The sequence below is a fragment of the Mytilus edulis genome, chromosome 8 (genome assembly GCF_963676685.1).
Source record: "Mytilus edulis chromosome 8, xbMytEdul2.2, whole genome shotgun sequence".
Classification (NCBI taxonomy): Eukaryota; Metazoa; Mollusca; class Bivalvia; order Mytilida; family Mytilidae; genus Mytilus; species Mytilus edulis.
The window spans coordinates 65,960,044-65,985,095 of NC_092351.1; the positions used below are offsets into that span (position 1 = coordinate 65,960,044).

Genomic DNA, 25,052 nt, shown 5'->3' on the forward strand with positions numbered 1-25,052 from the left:
AATATCTAATTTGAAAGTAAAATTAATATAATTGTTATTGTACTCAGAATATTCAATGGTATTAACGATTCTAAATTTAATGTTAATATACATATTTACAAAAGTGTTATAGAGTCTATAATTGTGTGTTTTAATGACATTCACAAATTCAGTATTTTTTCAATTATTTAAAATGATTTTAAGAGTTGAACCTTTTACAACATAGATTTAAACAATGTGTTATTTGATAAAGTAGAAGCTTTAAGAGCGAGTTCAAATTTCTACGTACATAATCAAAGAAATACACGCACTCCTTCAAAACCGGATGATCAACAGTCTCGCCATTGGTCCTATTTTAATTATAACAAGACAGGTCAATTAGAAACGACGCATAGTGCCATTTGTCAACTTATACATGCTTAAAATATTAGAAATTCTGATTACGTAACCTAAAGTAGAGAGATGCTGTTGTTTGCTTCAGTTGCCCCATAATTGACTATAACAGAAGCCATAGGAAGTAACACCGATAGTCAATTATTGGTGCGTTGTGATCTTGACATAAACGCTTTATGAATAAGATAGGTCAAGTGGGCTGCTTTTTTCCCAGCTGAATTGTGTGAAGAACTGTGTTTTTAAATAAAATATTTTAGAAAACTCAACACGAAATATCTAATAAACAAAAGGGTCCGTTCTTTTCTTTCTTTTTTTAAACAAATATAGTTTATTTTATTTTTTAGTCAAATTCAAACGTTTCCCATAGTTCTTCGACTAACCAATCGAGTAAACAGACAAACTTTCTAATGCTTTTGCTTTTGAAATAAGTGGCCAGCTTTCAGGAATGTCAGGTGATTTTGTACAGTATAATTTTCTTAAATTGTCTTTATACTTGCATAATATCCACATCCAGTATTCACATTTATCAAGATTATGGGGAATATCCCAATTAGGAAAATGCTTTTTATATTCTTTGTATTTTCTGGTTTCTTCGATTTCTATGCCTCTGTTCCATATGTATGTTTGATCAGTCCCTACCCAGTGGTTACAAAATTCAACACATAGCTTGCTTGTGTCATTCCAGTGAAACCCCCCAATGCCTTGAGGACGATGTTGAAGGCATTCATGGTCTTTTCCAAGTTCAATATGATCTTTATTTGTTTGAATGCACGGTTCATTGCAAAACATACAAGTTTCCGAACAGCCCCATAGTTTGAGCATAATTTTTGGGACGGGGTTTTCGTCCCATGAGACTCTGCCTTTTGTCTGATTTTCAAAAATAGTTGACATCTCTTTTTTAATGTCTCCAAGTTGCTTATTCAACATTTCAACGAAACTGCATAAATCTGATACCTTCCTAGATTTAACATGTGCCATTGTATCTTTTGATATCGGAATTTTATTCTGGTTGATATTTTCAACAAAATAGTCTATCCATTGAGAAACGGTTTTACAGTTGTTTTGTTCACATTTGTGGTAAGAGTTAGAAATGGCCTCTGCTATCTTGGGAAATAACTTTTGAATTCTAGATTTTGCAAGATTTGCGTAAACAGTGTAACCATCTTCTTTATTTTCAAACATTGTCGTGTTTGTTACATCATTTATCCAATTTGTGGAAAAAACAAGAGGGTCTTGGATATATGATTTGATTCCAGAGAATTCCTCATTTTCAGCCAATTTTGTTAATATATCTTTAATAAGGCGTAGTTTCCTGGAAGGATACATTCCCAAGATGTAGCTCTGTACATCAATCGACATCATTCCAGAGATGTACTTGTCCATTTCTTTGATAATAGCATCTCTGAAAAGGTCTACCGCAATCACATCTTCAGTTTTGCTTCCAACTGTGTTTTCAAATAGTTTCCGTACAGTTCCTTTATACTCTTCCATGACAGCCTTTGGACTGTGTTTTCCACTGTATTTCTCATCTAGCTTTTCAAAAAAAACTACTAAATACCTTTTCACGTATGTACAAATACATGCCCGAAATGCAGCTGTCAAATTGAAATGGAATCCATTTTGTTTATGTTCGTTGTGCTTGTCAAACGCGTCGCATATGATATTAAAGATTTCTGAAACGTATGCGGTAGAAAATTTGATATCTTGAACTTGTAGTTCCGATAATCTGGAATCAATTTTTCGGCAGATGACATTCACCACTTCTATTATTTGAACTTTACATTGGACTATCGGTATTTCGGTTCCCTTACCAAAGTACTTAGAGTGAATGCTAAAGTGTTCTTCTTTTATATAGGGCACCACGAAATGGTATTCCAGTTGTTTCATTGAATTAAAAGGAATATCATCCAAAAAAGGAGCCTCGTCAACCTCTCTCAAATATGCAACGTCTGCAGAGAAACGATTGTGTATCAATAACTCTATCTGTTCTTTTATTGAACTGACATGCTGAAATGCTTTTGTATCAAACTGACTAATCCAACCATTCCACATTCTATCGAAGGCTTGCTGAATGGTGCTGGCTGTAGCTTTGTTGAGACGGTTTCCTTTCATTTGAACAGCAATTTCTTCAGCTTGACGATTTATTTCGAATTCATGTTTTGTTTTATCCGTCAGTCTTTTTTTCTGGACCTTCAATTCTGTTTTCATATTGCGTATATCTATTTTTGCTTGTTCGATTAATTCGTCTCCAAAATATTTAAATTTGCTGTGTTTACTTTGTTGCCATTGAATCATTACATCTTTTAAACAGCTATTCTCTATAAATGAATCCAATTCTTTGGTTCCTTCATCTAGGTCTTCATTGACCATTTTAGAAAGCTTGATAAAAATATTTTGAATGTTATTATCAAACTCATCTGGATGATCACATGTCATCAATGTACTTTTAGCATCGGCTTTTATAAATTCCTGAACCTTCTGTTCAAGTCCCCAAGCCCAACTGTGATAGTGGCGCTCCATGTCATTAAAAGCCTTGAATTCTAAACAGTTTCGAAAACTAAATACAAAGTCATCTTTAAGTATACCTGTCCAAAGATCGCATATTCGGGTGACTGTATCTGTAATGGTAAGGTACGTTTCTCTGTCAAAGATCAGCCTTTTAGTGATCGCTTTAAGTGCATTGGTAACAGTTTCACTATATCCAGGATTTGCAGGAGCCATGGGAGGATCACCTCGCCATAAATCTGAAAAATACCAGATGTCTTTATCTATATCTAGCTGAATGACTTGGTTAAATGTTTGGATATCAGAAATTCCTTCCTGAAAAGCTGCTTCTTTTGTCATTTTATCAAGAATTTCGATAAATTTTTGTCTTCCATGTCTCATTTTTTCATTTGCATCCTGCGCGGGAACATTCTGATGAGCAAATATACACCTCTGTTTCAAACTTGATTTTCTTTTATTTGCTAGTTTAAGTCTGAGAAAAGCATGAACAACTATCTGTAATACGTCTTTTACTTCTGAGGTATTCTCACCTTTGATGTTCACAATTGTCATATCACCCAAACCAACAACAAAGGTTGCTAACTCATTGTCATGGGATTTCTTTAAATCAGCTAGTTCAAGAGCTCTTAGGCCTTCCGTATCTATAACAAGTATATAATCAAATGGGAATGCTGTATTTTCCACTGGCATAAGTTGTGCATACACTCCTCTTGTGCATCTTCCTGCACTGACAGCAAACTGGAAACCAAACATTGTATTCAAAAGAGTGGACTTACCGGAACTCTGAATTCCAAGGACTGATAATGCTAATAATTTTTTGTTGTTTAAAGATTGTTTTAGTTCCAAAAAAACTGCATTTATCCATATTATTGGAACATTTGCAACATCTCCATCCATCAGTTCAAAGGGTTGTCCAATTAGAAGCAATCTAGCAGCAATTTTTGGGAGAATATCTACATACTTCTGAAGATCTTTACTTACTGTTTCGCATTCTGATAAAGCTTCAAATATTTGACCCATTTCTCTACATAAGTGTTCAAATCCAAAAGATGCTTCAGATAATTTTTTCTCACTTTGTGCAACTCTTTTCAATAACTTCTTTATTTCTGCGTTTTCCTTTTTGTGTTCTTTCGCGTCCTTTAAACACTCCCAATCAAGCACATATTGTGATTGGAATTGAGGTAATACCTTTCTTGAACTGTCATCTAGCAGTTGTTTTACCAACATGACAAAAACTTGACATTCGTTTTCGATTTCAGAAAATTGCCAACAGCAGTCTATAAATTTCGCCATGAAAGGTTCAATAGTCTGGCATAGCGCAACTTGTTTCATACGTTCAGCGATCATCTTGATCTTGATTTGGTCTGCCTTGTTTTGACTTTTAAACAATGTGGAGTTTTGAAACGTTTTATTTAGTGTACTCCATGCTGTCCAATGCTCCCCTTGTACTGGAGTGACTTGCTGTTTAACATTTTCGCAGCTTTCAGGGAACAATTCCCACAGGTCATTCACGGTTTGTTGTACATCTCGATAAAATCCGATGTGTTCATTTGTGTTAAGGTTGCTAGCTTTTATTCTGGACGATATTGGTGATAAGGGTCTCGTATCTAACATATTTCGTATTATATCTCTCATTTCTTTTTTGATATCTGCACTGCTCCTCATCTTTTCGTCTACCTTTAAGACGCAAAATATAACCCTTTCGTTATATTTTGATGCCCAATTTGATAATGTCTCGAATTTTTGTATTAATTCATTTTCTGTGTTCCTACAAGCATCAATGGCTATTATGATTCGTTGGACATTTTGAAGCAAAGGCTGTAAAAAATTTGTTGTAAAGTTTTCATCCAATTTACTTAAGTCAATCACTATAACTAAAATAGAGGAAATTCTTGACAAAATCCTTAACTGTTCTTGATATCGATTGGCATCACCACGTAAATTAAGAAATGTTGTGACACTACTCAAAACACTAGATTTGCTCGACGGTAGATACCATGCTGCTTCGATCAATCCATCGCTTATGTAACGATTTGATGATCCCAAAGGGCAATCTTTGTCAAGAAATGTGTTGTGGTAATGGTCATTGAGAATTTCATTCATCAGTTTTGATTTTGAAACAGACAAATGCCCGAAACGACAAAACGATACAACATGACAAGGACAGTCTACAGACACTTTATTAATCGGCTTTCCTTCGGATGTGCATTCAATAACGATTGCATGGAGGAGGGATGACAAAATTGGGATCTCTTCATCAGCGAACTTTGGAAATGCAAATGGGATAGCTAACTGACAAGCAAAAAATTTACAAGCAAGTGTATGTTTTAACATAGGAGATGCACACTTAAAGATGGCAATAGTCAGGTCAAGTGGGTTTATTTCGCGGTTTGTATTTTTAGATTTGGCTCTTAAAGTATGTATATAACTTTCAGTAGAATTAGTTTGACCTGTTTTAGGTTTGTATTTTTGTCTTAGTTGTTCTTGTACAAATCTATCACGTCCGTTTAAATTGATCATTATGATATTTCTTACAAAATTGAATGCTATTTCTTTAAACGTAACATCTTTCACAGAAAGTTCAACCTTCATTACCTCTCGTACTTGCATTTTATCAGGATAATATTCAAGTAACCCTAAAGAATCGATAAAAAGATTTAAATCAGGGAGTTTTTCATCTGTATCTTCTGACTTATTGTTCTCTACACTAAATGTTTTTTTAACGGGTGCATTCAGCTGTTCTGCCGAGAAGCAATCTTTTCTTATTCTTTGTTCATTCTCGACAGAAGGCAGATGTCTTTTATCACTGCATTTAACCTCCATGGAAGACTCTGAAAAGCAAACAAATTAATTATGCACTAGATCATGGGTTATTAAGTAAGATTCTTTTATCATGCTTAAGACCTGAGGTAAAAGAATGTAAACCCTCATTATACTTTAGCTTATCATCCACATTCCAATATAGTCTATGATTTGTATGTTATTATTGGATAGTGAAAACTTGATAATCTAGCAAGTTTTAGGTAAGAAAGTGCCCAAGTCCAGCTAATTGAATAAGAAGTTAACTCCTTTGCAGGATAATGACAAAACGATCTTAAACAGGTTTAAAGCTGTTTAGTTATGAACTCCGACGCGGATTTAACAGCAAAGAAGTACTAAAAGCACATAATTCCTAGCCATCTTTAGAAAACTGAGGTTGTTAGTGCTTTATCCTAATCCACAATACATATACTATTATTCCTGCAAATGATGCATTTTTTTATGTGGCTGGTGGTCTCAATTTAAATCAATAGAACTTTTTATTATAAGTAATTTGCCAAATGAAGTTTTTATTATGCTATTTTGAAAGATAAATAAAAAAGTATGGGTCACGGGACTTTTTTCACGCTACAGGTTGTGCACAATTGTCAGAATTTGAATAAATTATTTATTGAGAAATGTGTGTGATAAAACAAACTTCTCCTTAAAATTTATAAGATAAAATGAAAGACGATAGCTCTTGCAATATGATTTCAGATAAGAAAAAGAAAAAAAAATTCACAACACTTTCTTTTATAAAATTACTTTTTCTGAATAATATCTTCTTCTATTTAAGTTATCTTCCCTTTTTTGGCAAATTTGAAGAAAAATTTATCGAACACCAATTTTTTGTTTTTGTTTAGAATATACAACCATAAATATAAAAAAATCATAACTTTCTGCATTAACAGTAAAGTCTTACCCTTGAATTACATATACTACTAGTCCGGCGTCTACAAGCATATTTCAGACGAATTGTTCACATCCTGCTATAAGCATGAAATTTGGCATAGACCTTTCTCAACTATTACTCTTTTATTTCAGATAGGTGGCATTTGAATAAAAAATGTCTCACTTCCGATAAAATCCAAAATGACGGACATCACACTTTAATCGGCCCATTATCGAAGGCTAATATGTGAAAAGGTGTTATTATCATGCTTCTATAATAATATTTGGTACAAACCTTTGTTATGTACTACTTTTGGATATATTATATAGATTAGATGTCTTTAAAAACCCAACTTCCGATAAAATCCAAAAATGGCGGACATTGTACTAAAATAAGCTTATTTTTTAGGGAGCTCGATTGAAATGTGTTTTAACGTATTGCTACTATCATTAAATTGTGCAGGAACCTTTCTTTGATGACTATAAGGGATACAATGTATTAGACATATGTCTTAACAACCTAAATTCTGGTAATATTCAAAATGGCGGATATAGAAATATCATTTTTTTTATTTTGATATTCAACTTCTTTTCAAAATGTGAAGAATGTGGGTTTATTGTGCTGGTCATTAAACTTTTGGCTTTAAGTTATCCTCTATACCAATAATCATGTTCTGTAGTTGATATTTAAATACAAAGTTAACACTTCCGGTAAAAAAAATATGGCGTAAATGTCAAAAGATGAGTCCTCAATCCATATCTTCGATGTAGAATTTTAAATAAATTGATTAAAACAAAGAAAATCACTTTAGTACTAAAACATCTTAAAAATTACCACTATTTGGTAAAAAAAAAACAACATGTTAATTCCCAGTCACCACCACATGCATACGACGCAGGGCACGGGAGACTTGATTTTCCAAATTAACAACAACTGCGGCAACCTTTCTTACGTCCACAATGTGCAAGCTTCTGACAACATGATGAGGCCTCAAAATGTGTTTTAAAAGTGCTCCTCTCTGTCCTTTCGACATCCATTAGCGCATGGACTGGGTAGCATAAGAGACAATTTCAAGCTCGTCCTCTAAACACGTGTCTTAGTATATTTTATGCTTTGCATGCTTGGAAAGACTAGACTAAGTTGAGGTCATAGCCTCAATTAGTCTTCCCTTTTGTGTAAATAGTTATTTCTTTCTTTGTTAACCATGCTAACCCCATCTGATAAGTTTGTGCGATCTTACAGTAAACACCGGTGATCTAGGCGGATCAATTATCATTCTTTATGTTAAAGTCACATATTCAAATGCCATCAATGTCTCCCACGCAGTCTCTTTCCCCCTTTTAGCAAACAGAGCACCGTATCACAACCGCTAAATACATGAATAACAATATGTGTGTGTGATCACTCATCGCTAGTGCATTTGAAAGGTCATTGATAAATATTTATTCAAAGCCTTTTCCCCTCCTAAACACAATCCATAGTTCGTCTACCCCTAGCTATGTCACGGAATAGCGAAACAGTTATGACAGCATCATCTGTAACGACTGTTTGAATAATGACTCCTTTAGTTCCTGTTTCACTGCATCAGACACATGCACCATGATTCTAGTGTCAGCCTTTTAATGTGAATATGGTGCTTAACTTGAAATACATCACGTGGTGGTTAAGATAGAATATCCTGAACATGTGTTGCTACAACTACCATATGCATCTAAGACTTCATCCACTCTTGTAACAGCTTCACGTTTTTTTTAAGGTAAGGACATAATACCCTATCAGCATACTCGTTATGAAACACCTTGGAACTGTAACAGCAGTGGATGTAGTCTCGGATGCGTACATAGAAAATACCGGTAGTTTGAAGGTTGCTACAAGAAACAAGAGCTACATTTAGGGGAAAGGGAATAAATAGAAGAATTCAGGATCAAGACAAATTTCTCAAAATTGGCAAAGTTTTCTGAGGGTTGACGACATTAAGAAAGAACTTTTTAGTTTTTATTCACAGGAGCTTGCTCAATAGATTTTGAGGGAAAGGTAGTTGTAGCAACAAATGCTCAGGGTGTTCTGGGTTATCCTCCACATGATGGTGTTTCAAATTTATCCCCATGTTAACATGAAGAGGCTTATGCTAGAATCAAGATACATGTGTCTGATGCAGTGATACACAGACTTAGCTGAGTCATGACTCGAACAGTCGATACTGATGTTGCTGTCATTGCTGTTTCGTTATTTTGTGACATAGGGGCAGACGAATTTTGGCTTGCATCTAGAAGTGGGAAAAGCTTTAGATATATATCCATGACCTTTCAAATGCACGTTTACTTGAAAGAGAACTTAGTTGTTGACATGGATGGCGTTTGAAGATGACACTTTATGATTTAGAATGATGAATAATCAGCCAACATCACCATAAATGGATTTGATAATGTCATTGATAAAACGATATGTGGTTTTGTAGTAAGATCGAACAAACTGACTTATTGATGCTATTTGTACGACTCCGTCTAGTGTTTGTCAGCATGTACAACGTGCAATATACCATGGCGGGTGTGGATGAGTAAAAAGTTCGGATTTGTTTCCTTTGCTAACTAGTCCAGACGCCTATCAGGCTATTGTAACGACTCGGTCTAGTTTTTTTTTCAGCATGTAAAACGTGCAATATGCCATGGCTTGGAATTGGTTCCTATGCTTATTAGTCCATACGCTTATGAATAGCGAAGGGAAAAATATAAACCTTTGGAAATCTTTTGGATAACTCTTTTTGGGGCCTCTTCACCTTATCAGGAGCTTGTACACTATTGATGTAAGAAACAATAACACGATCTTTGTAAATGAGGAAAATCAGCTCTCCGATTGTGAATAAACATGTATTTGCGGCCATAAAGCAGTAATTTTAAAGATGTTTTAGTACTTTTAATAAGTGATTTTATTTTATTTTAATCAATCTATCCAAAACTCTACATCGAAGATATGGACCGAGGACTCATCTTTGAAATTTACGCCATATTGGTTTTATTTTCCGGAAGTGCTAACTTTGTATTTAAACATTAACTATAGAATAGAATAAGTGGTTTAGAGGATAACTTTAAGCCAAAAGTTTAATGACCAGCACAAAAAAAAATCATTTTCTTTACATTTTGAAAAAGGTTGGATATCAAAATAAAATAATGATATTTCTATGTCCGCCATTTTATTGAAAATTTCGGTCCAGGTGACCTATTTTAACATATACCTAAATCATTATCCATGATATTTTTTTCACTTATAGAATATTACTCCAATTTGACTCACCGCAATTTGCTTCGATCTAGATCTAATTGCAAATGTTCACTGTGATGGACAGAAGAAGTACAAAAAAGAGATGATAACTATAGATAAACAAGTTGAACCGAGTCTGAAAAAAGTTATCTAAGGTACAAGGATTATAATTTGATACGCCAGACGCACGGTTTCGTGTACGTAAGACTCATCAGTGACTCTCATATCAAACTAGTTATAAAGCCAAACAAGTATAAAGTTGAAGCGCATTGAGGAGACAAAATTTAAAACAGATATGCTAAATACAGTTAAGTTAATCTATTCCTTGGGTAAGACAATCCTTACGTTTTTTTTTTAAATTCAAAGTTTTGTAAACAGGATATTTATAAAAAAAAATGACCCTATAATTGATACTCATGTCAACACCGAAGTGCTGACTACTTGGCTGGTGTTAGATACCTTCGGGGACGAAACGTCCACCAGCAGTGGAATCGACTCAGTGGTGTAAAAAGTTATCAAAGGTAACAGAAAAGGGTAAATTTTCATCATGAAAGTTAATATTTTGAATAAGCATCCACATCATATTTGGTTAAGTCTCTTGCTCATATTTAGAAAAAAAAACTTCAATTACTCAACCTGATAAACAAAATTGCAAACGTTAGAATCAGTTGACTATAATGAACTAAAAAAAAGTAGCATGGGCGCAGCTATTTGTGAAGGTAGCATGACATAGAAATGAAAATAGATGGCTGTCTGTGATTAGTTGTTATATCATTGATATAGTTTCTCCTGGAAAGCATTATGAATAAAGTTGTATACAAGCATAAGTTTTCCTAAAATGTATATGATCAAGGGCCAGGTCAGAAATGTTTTTTTTATTGTGATCAAAATTGTGGAAAATTTTCTGCGAAATCGTTAGGGATCGCAAAAAAACAAAAATTTACCAAGAAAATCCATGGGTCCATAGAGTCTGACTCTCCTGATCAGTGCTCGATAATTTAACACTGGATTTTACTGTTTACCGACATAATCGTGCAAACTAATTCATGACCTTTTGTTTAATCACAGTTGACCTTATTTGAAATAAAAGGACCTGATTGGTTGTTTAATTCCTATTATGAAGTCACCTTGGGGCATGCTTGATTCACATGCTAAAAATATTCATGAAGGAACAAGCAAGTTTATCCAAAATATATTGTTTGCATACAAATGGCGGCGGTCAAGTGAAAATATGAAGGGCTCTAGGGGGACAAAACATGATGATACAAACGCCCTGGATTGAATATTACTGTAGGAATCACATCATTTGAATAGTTAATGAATTTATAATCGATCCATGTTATTTCAAACTATTAAATATGTATTTAAAGTTTTTTTTTAAACCGGCTTCCAAGAGCGATCTTTTCAACTTCGATTCACCACTGTTGATTCATTGTCTGATATTAATTTCCAGTTAAGTTACGATAACGCGAAATGTACATTTCCTGTAAAGCCCCTTTTAAGGTATAAAAACAAAAAATATTCAAAAGTGTTTTATTTTCATTAAAAAAATCATTTCTGTAGCGTGTTATCGAGCACTGGTCAGGGGAGTCTACATATTTAAGTGAGGTAAAATCACAAATAGATATTTATCTCAAATGAGACAAGAGCAGTTTTTCCATATCGAGTTTATTAAAATTGTATATATATAACTCGTCTAAACATCAACCCAACAATGTTAGATCTGTAAATTTGCTTTCGCAAATGTTTTGTTCTTCCCTCGACGGGATTCGAACCCATACTACTGAGATATCGTGACACCAAATCGCCTGCACTGTAGCCGTCCCGCTAGACCACACGACCACCTGGGCTTCATAAAAATGAAGCTTTCAGTGGCCGGGTGTTACCTTTCCACGTCAGTTTTAATCTAGCGTCGTTCATTAAGCAATACAATTAATATAGATCAAAGGCTTTAATAGGGTTACTTTTTTGCTATTTCAGGAACAAAATAAAGGCTCTTGTCAAATTTACTCCCTATCTTCTGCATTTGCATAGCACTATTATTGCTATGCCGCATCCTTTATTTCATCTTACTATATAAAAATGTTTGTTTACTAATGTGTATCTTATTACTTAAAAAAATTACCTTGGTAACCCTGTTTTCTATCAGTTGGAATTGTATCTACAGTGGATGAATAAACAGTCTGCTGAGTTTCTTGTATTTCCTGAAATATTGGTAAAACGTTGACCATGAAATATGTGAACGTTATACTACGAAATTAATTGTCAGAATACGAAAATGGACAATGTAATATGTAATATCCGTCAAAATAGGTCTATTGATTATATATTTAAAGGAAAAAATAAACAACATAAACACTTAGGATCTTCCAAAATTAAGGATAAGCGACTTCATCAACATACAATAATAATATATACTGATTAGTCAATATAGAAATATCCTTATGCATATCTTTCATACTAAAAAGACAGAATGCAATTACCCATTCAATTATATTACGTTTTGTGACAAGAATAATCACGATCCAAGTTAAACTTTGTTTAATATAAAAAGCGTGGTACAAATACCCAAATTAACCCATTTGGATTTAACAAACTACATTCACTGTTTATAACAATGTGTTTACAACAAATTTAGACTTCATAGCTGTGTGAATTATACTGCATCCGCTATTTTTTACAACTGTAACGTTACTCATAACAGAGCATTCTTACAAAGGACAAGGTATGATAAGAGGCATATTTGGCCCCCCTTTTTCCCGATTTGAGAAACTTTTATGTTGAAACCCATCCTGCATGTGAAATGACCTATAGTATCTGTTCTTAAACGTATCACCTTATTTTGCTGAAATATGTCCCTAGATTTTTGCAAAAAGAGTCTTAAAAAGGGCCATGAACAACGAAAAGTGTTTTAAATCTACAATTTTGTGACGTTTGAAGACAATATTCGACATCAGCGTAGACCATCCTGAAATAATCAACCAGCTACTCTTCTCTACTATATTTTTCATCTTATGAAATATCATGGTGGTCTACGTTGGCGCTCATATTTTAAATTGAAAAAAAATAAATATCCGTTTGTTTACAATTTTAACAAGTCGATATAATACGACAAATGTACCGGTCCGGTTCCGACGCTATTCCGGTAGCTAGATGCAGACGGAAAACCAAGACTACCAAGCACTCTCAAGAAAATACGGGTAAGCAACACATTTCCAACCCAAATTTTAACTACAGGTAAATAAAAAAATAAAAACTGGTATTCTGCATGTTTGCAATAAGCAATTATAAATGCAAATGTAAGTTTTATTTACGAGTCTGCCGGGCAAGTGGATCAGGCCTTGAGCTAGCTGCGGAACCGTAGCTCTTAGGTCCTTATGTTATTTTTTGACTATTTGCGGACCATAGAGCTACGGATTTTTCCTATTTCAAAACGTTCGGAATTGCGACCCAGGTTCAGGTCGCACTTATCTCTCAAAAAAATATTGTTTATAATCCATGCAAAACTTGTCAATATATATAGTTCGTTTCGTTAGATATTTTTCTAGGATATGACGTACCTATTTATGTTTGAATATTCATTTCCTTAACACTATTGTCTAATTATTTCCATTTGTATACATTCTCCGCCTATTTTATTCGGCCATATTGAATCTCGTCGTGACGTCACGAGAATCAAGAAAAGATAACTCTTATAGGAAAACACGTGTTGGTTTGTTTATGTTATCTTTTATTTAATTTTCATGACTTTTTGAATGAAAGTACGTTTAATTAAGGTTAAATACTAATGGAAATAATAATTCTTTCAAGCTATTTAAATATGTCGTATGAATTAATGTTGTAAAGTTTTGAAAACACTCGATTCTCGCATAGAAATAAGTAAACAAACCAACACGTGTTTTTCTAAAAGAGTTATCTGTTCTTGTTTTTCATAGGCGTTCCTCACCTCCAACATAGAAGATCGAGGATATTTGAGTTATCTTTTCTTGTTTCTCGTGACGTCACGACGAGATTCAATATGGCCGAATAAAATAGGCGGAGAATGTATACAAATGGAAATAATTAGACAATAGTGTTAAGGAAATGAATATTTAAACATAAATAGGTACGTCATATCCTAGAAAAATATCTAACGAAACGAACTATATATATTGACAAGTTTTGCATGGATTATAAACAATATTTTTTTGAGAAATAAGTGCGACCTGAACCTGGGTCGCAATTCCGAACGTTTTGAAATAGGAAAAATACGTAGCTCTATGGTCCGCAAATAGTCAAAAAATAACATAAGGACCTAAGAGCTACGGTTCCGCAGCTAGCCTTGAGCTTGAAAACGATTGCATTTTTTATACAAATAATATGTATCGTTGCCTGCCCTCAATAACTGGGAATATACTTTTGATAATATATTATCTGAAGTATATTTTGCAAGATTCAAAATATTTCTTGCTAGACATTCTTGTGTCTATCGGTCCTGTAGGGGGAGGGTGTTTTCTTTCTTCATTTTTTAAAAAAATATATTCCGGAGGTAAATAATAAATCAAAATATCAAGCAATTATAGATATAACGTATTATCACCAAACATATTACAGATAATGCGTAAGACGTGTAACACAGGCTATAAATGCCCGACGCAGACGACATGATAGGTTTGTTTACATAATAAAAGAGTGGCGTCCCCTGAAAATTGATGAATTCATTTTTTGTTTATAATTTTTTCCAACATTTAGAAATACGGTTGAAGTATAATTCATAATGCGATTTTCGTTAATAGATTTCCTTTTTCAAACTTTGAAGTAAATTGTTTATTTCCATTAATATACTGTGCACTGGAAAATTTTATAATGTACCAGTTACGAAGAAATAGAGGGATAAATAATAGAAAAACAAATCATTCATCGTATAGCCAGGGAAGGTCGTTATAAACTAATATATACGTATATATATAATGTAGTAAAGTGCAGTATCAATAAATTTTATTTGAATATTATTTTCTAATAAATGGCAAATTCAAACAAAAGTCTGATAAGTGTCGTAGCAAATGGTGAAATGAACCTTTTTTTATCATTGTTTGCTTAACGTCTCACTTGTATAAAGTTGTAGTGTCTTCTATTATAAAAGTATAAAGTCTACAAGCCATCAACGCAAAACTTATCTTGAGGCACACTAAGAAAAAAATAAGTGTTACCCTTGTCCCTCCGTCTGCCACAAAATTGGTTTCCATCTCTAACCTTAGTTTTCTCAACCAAATGATATGAAACTGATACACACTGATACACAATGCTTATTACCAATAAACACATACCAAGTTCCAATTTGGGTGGTGTCAAACTTACTATATAATTTACCGAAAAGTGTGGGGGGCGGGCATCATAAGTGTTCAATGGAAACATTCTCCATTTAATTTAGATTGTAAGCACTCTGTCAATATTGTTGAATTTGATAAGCTGTCTTCATAAACTAAAAGTTTGTGGTTTATTTAGCATTTCTTTTCTTATAGCTCAAAATGATAAAGCCCACAGTACAAAGCCCAAAGAAGAGTATACCGGAAAAATGTAGAACTAGTTACATGTATATCCGATAGAAGATTTAGGTAAATCATACAATATCTGCTTATTTTATACCAGTGCTCATGCATTCCAAAATATATCCATTCCAACCACTTCTGCTTCAGTAAATGTACAACTCTTCGGATGTACTGCAATATTTATAAACTATGATTTCCGTATATTCATATAACAATATACCAGTATTCAAATGGTGCATAGTCACACAGAAAAAAAGTTCCGGCTTAAAGTTTAGCAGAATCGTTTTCCTTTTTCACTTGTAATAACAACAAAAAATGTAGATCTACTTTGCAATCTGGCAATATGCTTTTTTGATAGTTTTTTTTTAAAAAGATCTCACTTTACACAAGAAAAATTGAAAGAGAATATATAACACCCCCTCCCCATACAAATATAAATTGAAATGCCTTCCTTAGAGTCACCATTTTAAGGGTGTATCCTAAAGACTAAAACGAAGCGTACAAGAAACGAAATATTGTTTAGCTTAACAGTTTTTATTTGTACAGCGTCATGTTTAAATTAAATACCCAAGATCGATTAGAAATTTTACATATTGTAATGTAATTCAAAAAGTGCTAACATTACTACGCAAGTAGGTTTTGAAACATTGTTCTTGATTTTGAAATGTCAATCAAAGAATAAATTATTACGGCCTTATCCTGTTTATTTGTTTATTTTCAAATCATTAAAGATTTATTATCAACTATAATTATATGGTTTTTTTTTTTTACATTTTGCAGCACTTTTGAAATTCCAGCAAGATGGTCATGAATAACAGCATTGATACATGTTATATTGGATTCATAAAATAGGTAATTTATATAAAAAAAAAAAAAAAAATACTACACACAAAAATATACTCCTTATCTGTCCTCACAACGATTTATGTGTTCGAAGAAACCAAAAAATAGATGGTTGTGCATATATGAAAATAAGGAGTTTGGTATGATTCCCAACTAGACAACTGTCCAAAAAAATTCAAATGAAGTAGATTTTAACAATTATATGAAACAGTTGGGACTTTATCAATGAGAAAAACCCCATGTCATACAGTTGACTATACAAGGTCCAAACGAAATGTAAGACTCGTTTTAGGGATCCTTAATTCTGACATATTCAGTCATGGAACTTCCAACCATTATCCTACATGTACCGACACTTATTAAATTATATTTTTCTTGAGATAGGATATCGGGACGTACGAAAGGTTAAAATATAATACCACCGGGTGGAAGGAGATAAGCTACTAAATATAGGGTAGTCAGAAGAAAACAATGCCCCTAACAACTAAAAAAAAGTGCTCCAACTACCTCCTCCCACTCTTCAAAATTACAATGTTGCATTGTTTATTCTAAAAAAAAATATCAAAGCAAAAACATTGTCTTCTTCTCTTACAGAAAAATAAGGGGAAAAAAAATTAAAAAAATACTTTTTTGATTCAATATTTGCAACGCCCAAAAAAATAAAATGAAGAAAAAAAGATGATCTTCATACTATGCTGTTGTTACGGCCAGAAATTGCCTTTAAATTGTAGCCAACAAAAGACACAAATCAATACTAAAATTTAACAATATTTATTATACAAAAGTTTACAAGAAGTATTTTACAAATATTACTGTTAACTTAACTGTCAAAATATGAGTCCAATCTGTTATCTTTATCTGTATCCGGAAATCTTTCGGAATCCAATTTGAATATTACGTTCACTACTAATGTCACAATCCAGTATGATGTTGTTTGTAGAATAAAAGTGTCAATCCAAATGCTGTGAATACTAATGTCTATCAATGTCTATGTCCAAGTTTTAATTATGAGAGTTTAACTTTAGTGTCTGTATATATAGTGTTGTCAATGGAAAATTCTAGAACACTCTATAATGGAACATTGTGGAAAATCCTGGAAAGTTACAACGGAAGTTTCTGGAATAACGTAGAAGTTTAAATTACGCATCTTTTATAAGGATCATTCTAGAAAGTTCCAATCATTCTGTGATTGTTCCAGTGATTCCTAAACTGCACAATTATAAGATTATTTGGTAAACAACTATTAGGCCATACAACACAAATTAGGCCAACATAAATAAACATAATAATTACAATATCATAACACCTCCCCCCTTAAAAGAAGTTTTAGTGTAACAAAAACTTATCATGAATAATATGAACAAAAATACATAATATATACAAAGTGATTTAATAAGCTCTAGATAAAGCATCAGCTATTACATTATCTTTACCCTTAATATGTTTTACAATTACATCATATTCCTGTAACAATAAACTCCACCTAGTCAACCTCTGATTCTTGTTTCTCATTTTATGCATGAAGGTGAGAGGATTATGATCAGTATAAACAAGAATAGGATATACAGTGGGATTCAAATATACATCAAAATGTTGAAGTGCTGACAACATTGCAAAACACTCTTTTTCAATAGTTGAATAATTTTTTTGATGTTTATCTAATTTCTTAGAAAAATATGATATAGGTTTTTCAACATTATCATCTGTCTCTTGATATAAAACAGCTCCTATTCCTACATCGCTTGCATCAGCGACAAGTTTAAATTGTTTTTCAAAGTCTGGAGTAATCAGAACTGGACTATTAATTAAAAGTGATTTGCTATTTTCAAAAGCTTTTTGACAATTTTCACTCCAGATAAATTTAGAATCTTTCCGTAAAAGATGAGTCAATGGTTGAACAACAGTAGCAAAATTTGAACAAAATTTTCTGTAAAATCCAGTCATGCCTAAATATCTCATAAGTTGTTTTCTATTTGTAGGAGGTGGAAATTTGGAAATAGCTTCCACTTTAGCCATAATAGGTTTTACTTGACCTTGGCCAACTGTATGCCCTAAATAATCAACAGTGGCCTGACAAAATTCACTTTTACCAAGATTAACAGTCAAATTTGATTTTGACAATCTATCAAAAGTATCATATAAATGTGTTAAATGCTGTTCCCAGCTATCACTACATACAATAAGATCATCAATATAAGCATAACAACAGTCTAAATCTTTTATAACATTATTGATCATTCTTTGAAATGTAGCTGGAGCACTTTTCATGCCAAATGGCATTACAGTATATTGAAATAAGCCATCTGGTGTAACAAAAGCTGATATTTCACGAGCTCTCTGTGTCAATGGAACTTGCCAATAACCTTTCAATAAATCAAATTTGCTCACAAATTTTGCTTGACCAATATTGTCAATACAATCGTCTATCCTTGGAATCGGATAGGAATCAGATTTTGAGACTGAATTTACTTTTCTGAAATCAGTCACGAAACGAAAAGTTTTATCTGGTTTTGGCACAAGGAGACAAGGAGAGCTCCATTCACTGTTACTCGGCTCAATAATATCATTGTCAAGCATATATTTAATTTCTTTTCTCATAACTTCAAGTTTGAGTGGATTGAGCCTGTAAGGATGTTGCTTAATTGGAGAAGCATCTCCAACATCAACATCATGACAAACAGCAGTGGTTTTGTTTGGCACATCTGGAAAAAGATTTTTAAAAGAAAATACCAAAGTTTTTATTTCTTCTCTACGATCAAAAGACAGATGTGCAAGTTTTGAATCTAAATTTGACAAAATTTCTGAATTTTTCAATCTAACTGTCTCTTCCATAGTTTTACAACTAAAAGTTGGTTCAATTACATCTGGTTTGTCATGATTGTTCTCAAATTTAACCATGCCTAAAGTGGCAACTGGTTTACTATCACATAGTACATTAGTACGCTCAAAATATGGTTTTAACATATTAATATGACACACTCTGTTTTGTTTACGCCGACCTGGAGTTTTTACAATATAATTCAAATCATTGATTTTACTCTCTATTGTATAAGGACCACAATATTTAGCCTGTAAAGGATGTCCAGGGACTGGCAAAAATACAAGTACCTTATCACCAGGCTCAAAAACTCTATCCCTGGCATCTTTATCATACCAAATTTTCATCTTGTTCTGTACATTTTTTAAGTTTTTCTGAGCAATTTGACAAGCAGTATACAATTTTTCTTTAAATCTAGATACATAGTCTAAAAGATTCAAGTCAGTATGTTCAGTAAGCCACTTTTCCTTAATCAATTTTAACGGTCCCCTTACAGTATGACCAAATACCAACTCAAAGGGACTAAATCCAAGGGATTCTTGAACAGCCTCTCGAACCGCAAAAAGTAGAAAGTGAACTCCATCATCCCAGTCTCTGTCAAATTGAAGACAAAAAGTTCTAATCATGTTCTTCAATGTTTGATGAAAACGTTCTAAGGCACCTTGAGATTCTGGATGATAAGCACTTGATCTGTACTGAGCAATCCCTAACTGGTATACGACTTGCTGAAATAAACCCGACATGAAATTTGATCCCTGGTCGGACTGTATAGACTTAGGAAGTCCTACTAATGTGAAAAATTTGATCAAAGCTTTGACGATAGTAGGTGTCTTGATATTTCTGAGCGGAATAGCTTCAGGAAAGCGGGTAGATGTACACATGATCGTCAATAAATACGCATTTCCAGTCTTGGTCTTTGGTAAAGGTCCAACGCAGTCAATTAGAACTCTGCTGAAAGGTTCGTCAAAGGCTGGAATAGGCAGAAGAGGTGCTGGTGGTATTTTCTGGTTAGGCTTACCAACAACCTGGCATATATGGCATGATTTGCAGTATTCTGCAACATCGTTTCTGAGTCTGGGCCAGTAGAAATGTTGCAATATTTTTAGGCAAGTCTTCCTTATACCTAAGTGTCCAGCCAAGGGGGTGTCATGGGCAAGACCAATAATTTCTTGCCTATAAACTTTAGGCACCACCACTTGGTACACCACTCTCCATTCCTCCTCTGGGGTAGCATCAGGAGGCCTCCACTTCCTCATTAAAATGCCGTCCTGATGGTAAAAGCATTCGGCCACTTTGTCTGCTTCCTCCTGTGGTTGAGCCCTCTGGCTGAGCTGAAGAACCTCAGGGTCTTTATGTTGTTCTTCGAGTAAATTATTTCGGTCTAATGAATGGCTGTTTACATCTGGCCATGGCATAATAACATTTTTGTTAACACTAGGTGGTTTTATAATAGCCTTTTCTGAGTTACCAGGATCTTCAATATCAGCTATAAAAGTGTCAGAAAGGTCCATGTAATCAAACTTGTCTTCTTGCAAATTCTCATTTTGTTGTTTTCTAGCCATCGCCCTAGTAACAACACAAGCTGGATACAATTCAGCATCATCTTCAGGTGATTTAACATCCACCACCGGTTCACTGGTAACAATTGGTTCAGCAACCACTTTGTTCCTAGCTAGATCATTTCCTAGCAATAAGGTAACACCCTCAACAGGGAGATTAGGACGAACACCTACAACAACTGGTCCAGTTATCAAATCTGACTTCAGATAAATACGATGGAGAGGAACATCTATACAACCTAACTCTACACCTTGTAACAAAACGGAGGCACCAACAGAAGTCTTCTCGGACAAAGGCAACACACCTTCTAACAATAAAGACTGAGAAGCTCCAGTGTCCCGTAAAATCTTAATAGGCTGAAGAGTGGTATCATCAACAATAGAAACAAACCCATCAGACATAAAGGGTTTGTATTCCTCCATGTAATCACAAAAACTGGACTTAAAAGCCTGACTCGCAGGACATTCCAATGTACTGGTAATATAAGGTGTCGTACAAGCACTGGTCTTCGGCTTATTATCTCGTTCATTCTTCTTCTGGAGTCTAAAACAATCAGCCATCAGGTGACCAATCTTCTTACAATAAGCACAAGTCAGTGACTTCTTCTCAAAAGTATCAAATTTTGGGCTAGACATATTATAACTGGACTGACTCTTATTCTGTGGAACAGGCTTACTATCAGTACGCTCAGTGCTTTGATTTTTGTAATTTCCACTGGAAGTATTAACATTTTGACTCTTGAAACTTCTTTTATGTGAAAGAGTATAATTATCTGAAATTACAGCCGCATCATGTATTGACTCAACAGTTTTGTCGTCTAAATGTGTTTTTAATTCTGAATGAACACATTGTTTAAACTCTTCTAATAACATCAATTGTCTTAGTTGATCAAAATTGTTTTTTGTTTTCTTTGAAGTAAGCCATTTATCAAATAGATCTTCTTTTTCCCGAGCAAATTCCACATAGGTTTGCGAATCAAACTTTTTATAAGATCTAAATTTCTGTCTATATGCTTCTGGTACTAGCTCATAGGCTTTCAAAATTTCCTGTTTCACAGTGTCATAATCGGAACTTTTTTCTGATGGAAGTGCAGAGTATATTTCAGCGGCCTTTCCTTCAAAAACACTTTGTAGCATTGTAGTCCAATATGGCTTTGGCCATTTCAAATTATTAGCAATTTTCTCAAACTGTGGAAAATATTTATCGACTGTTTTTTCACAAAATTTTGGAACCAAACGTATATTTTTTGCTGCATCAAAATAATCTGATTTTGACTGGACTTTAGTGTTGCTTTCTTCTTTGACCATTTCAATTTTCAGTTTTTCCATCTCTAGCCTTTCTCTCATTTCAAGTTCTTTTAATTTTAATTCATCTTCTTTTATTTTCTCCCTCTCCTTCATTTCCAGTTCTTTTAATTTAAATTCATCTTCTTTTTCTTTTCTCTCTATTTCTAACCTTTCCTTCATTTCCAGTTCTGCTTGTTTTAATTTAAATTCATGTTCTAATTCAAGCTGTTTTAATTTAAAGGCATCTACATTTTCGACCTTAAGTTCAAGAGCCTCTTCACCTAAAATTTCTGCGTCAACTAATTTGTCTATAACCAAATTTTTTATAATTTGTTTTCTCATAGATACTTTAAAATTTAACTGCAGATGTTTAGCAAGCAACACTAATTCGTCTTTCTTTAAATTATCAAAACTCTCCAGGTCTGGCGTTTTCAAAAATTTACCAGCATCAAATGCCATTTTGTAGAATTTTGTTGGCTAGTTATAATACAAATACTAAACAAATTTTGAATAAAATATTTTTAAGATCCCGGACGAGCCCCCAATTTCTGTTACGGCCAGAAATTGCCTTTAAATTGTAGCCAACAAAAGACACAAATCAATACTAAAATTTAACAATATTTATTATACAAAAGTTTACAAGAAGTATTTTACAAATATTACTGTTAACTTAACTGTCAAAATATGAGTCCAATCTGTTATCTTTATCTGTATCCGGAAATCTTTCGGAATCCAATTTGAATATTACGTTCACTACTAATGTCACAATCCAGTATGATGTTGTTTGTAGAATAAAAGTGTCAATCCAAATGCTGTGAATACTAATGTCTATCAATGTCTATGTCCAAGTTTTAATTATGAGAGTTTAACTTTAGTGTCTGTATATATAGTGTTGTCAATGGAAAATTCTAGAACACTCTATAATGGAACATTGTGGAAAATCCTGGAAAGTTACAACGGAAGTTTCTGGAATAACGTAGAAGTTTAAATTACGCATCTTTTATAAGGATCATTCTAGAAAGTTCCAATCATTCTGTGATTGTTCCAGTGATTCCTAAACTGCACAATTATAAGATTATTTGGTAAACAACTATTAGGCCATACAACACAAATTAGGCCAACATAAATAAACATAATAATTACAATATCATAACACTGTATGCTGGTGCTCGTTTAACAGCTTGTGAATCATCGCCTCTCCCTGGGTAATTGCTACCTCCCCCCCTATATGATACACCGGGGTTAGGCTCTCCTACGGAACAGTTATTTTTATCGTATAATTGCGTTTTGCCTACAGTTCTGAAAATTCATGAAATATAAGCCACTGGACATTGAGTGTCTTTCTTCCAAGCACGTGTACTGTTAAATCGTCAATATAAAAATCCACAATATATATGATGCGAAATTGTAGATTTATTTTCTTGATAAACATTTACATGATTTAGGTGCTTAAATGTGTATGCAAATGAACATAACAATCATATATATGTTAGCGGCAATAAGTGAAATTAGGCATTAAGCTTAAATCCTAGGCAATAAGCTAACGCCTAGGCATTAAGTTATTGCCTGAAATTTTCAGGCATTAAGCTTATTACCTGAAATCTTATGATGATTATTCATCCTATTGCCGAACATAATTTTAGGCAATAAGTGAAATCTGGAATTAATGCATATTTGGTGATTTATTTTTGATATAAAGGAGTTACTTAATTTATTTCTAATATAACATGTGTAAATATACATACATTTGACAGATCTTAAAATTTAGTAAGTTTATTTAGTAATTTTAGCAGTTAAAAACAGAATTTACACATACTTTTTTCATGTTTTTGTGATTACTAAATATTAAAGATTTAAAAAAGTGATTGTTATAATCTAATTAAAGAAGGGGGAGATTGTATAAAATAATTTTAATATGTATTTGAAATTTTTTTCACTTCACTATAGTCGAGCTGATTTTTTAAACTGGGCAAAAGTAGACAAAATTAAAATGTGATTTTTTTGCTCACACCATTTTTCAATTTTTTTTTTATAGGATAAGTAAGTTTTCTTTATTACCAGTTTCACAACTTGTGATAACAAAATTATTTGAACACAAATTTTTATCCAGTTTTCATACTTTTAGATTATTATTTTAATATAGATAACATATCTTATTAGTGATTTTATTTCCAGTCTCTTGTGGAGTGTTGTGACACTTCCATTTCAGCTCCCTCAAAGCATGATTTTACTGATTATATGTAAAATTTTAACTATTTGCAGTTAGTTTGTTCAATTCTAATATAAAACGTAGTTATATTTTTTACTTATGTTTTGTTTCATAGAGTTTACAATGTACAAATTATTATAATTTAAAACTAATATTTATTTTCTAATAATTAGTCGGTTTTTAAATTAAATTTGATACAATATTATTTTTTTTCATTTGCTATTTTTTACGTCAATACGCGGTTAGGACATCCTAGCTAAGATAATCCTCAGATAGCTTCAATGTGCATGCTGAGACATGTCGTAAGTCGGTCCTAATTTTATCATAATTTCTGTCCTAGGAATATCTTATAGGATCGATCTTAGGACAGTTTCGATAAACAGGCCCCAGTTCTCATAATGTTATTATTTTACAAATATATTGTTATTTAAATGAATAAATGTCTTTTATTTACTCGCATTTATGTTTTAGGCATTAAGCTTAATGCCTGCACATATTTTTCAGGATTTAGGCTTAAATCCTAGGATTTAAGACTAATGCCTAACATCCTTTAGGCAATAGTCTTACTGCCTAGGCGTTAGCTTATTGCCTAGGATTTAAGCTTAATGCCTAATTTCACTTATTGCCGCTAACATATACATGTATAAAATTAGCTGATCTATAATTAAAGCTCAAGGGCAGATTTAGGAAGGATTCGCACAACAGTACCTCTACTCGATCGATCTATCGTATGCCCTTCAGGATTATGTACCCTTTTGTTGATTCAATGCTAAACATATGGTTTACGTAAGTAACGTGTCGGACGTAAGTGTATTTGACACTATTTGTCTTTGTTTTCTTATATTAAAAGCGTGTTTTATTGGCGATAAACTTATTTCTGAAAGATAAATTTGATTTTGAAAAGAATGCTGTTTTACCGGATAAAACAAATAATATTCTGGTTCAAGTGTTATCAATTATATTTACTACAACATCTATTGGA

At 33.1% G+C, this 25,052-nt stretch overlaps 1 protein-coding gene across 1 annotated transcript; it reads right to left on the minus strand.

The window, feature by feature from the left end:
• Positions 1-676: 676 nt before the first annotated feature.
• Positions 677-20,577, minus strand: LOC139484290 (interferon-induced very large GTPase 1-like). The gene is made up of 3 exons (XM_071268025.1): positions 20,308-20,577; positions 11,952-12,030; positions 677-5,708 (listed from the first exon to the last, which is right to left on the minus strand). The coding sequence occupies exons 1-3, from the start codon at positions 20,575-20,577 to the stop codon at positions 748-750; spliced, it is 5,310 nt and encodes a 1,769-aa protein (XP_071124126.1). The 3' UTR covers positions 677-747.
• Positions 20,578-25,052: the final 4,475 nt, after the last annotated feature.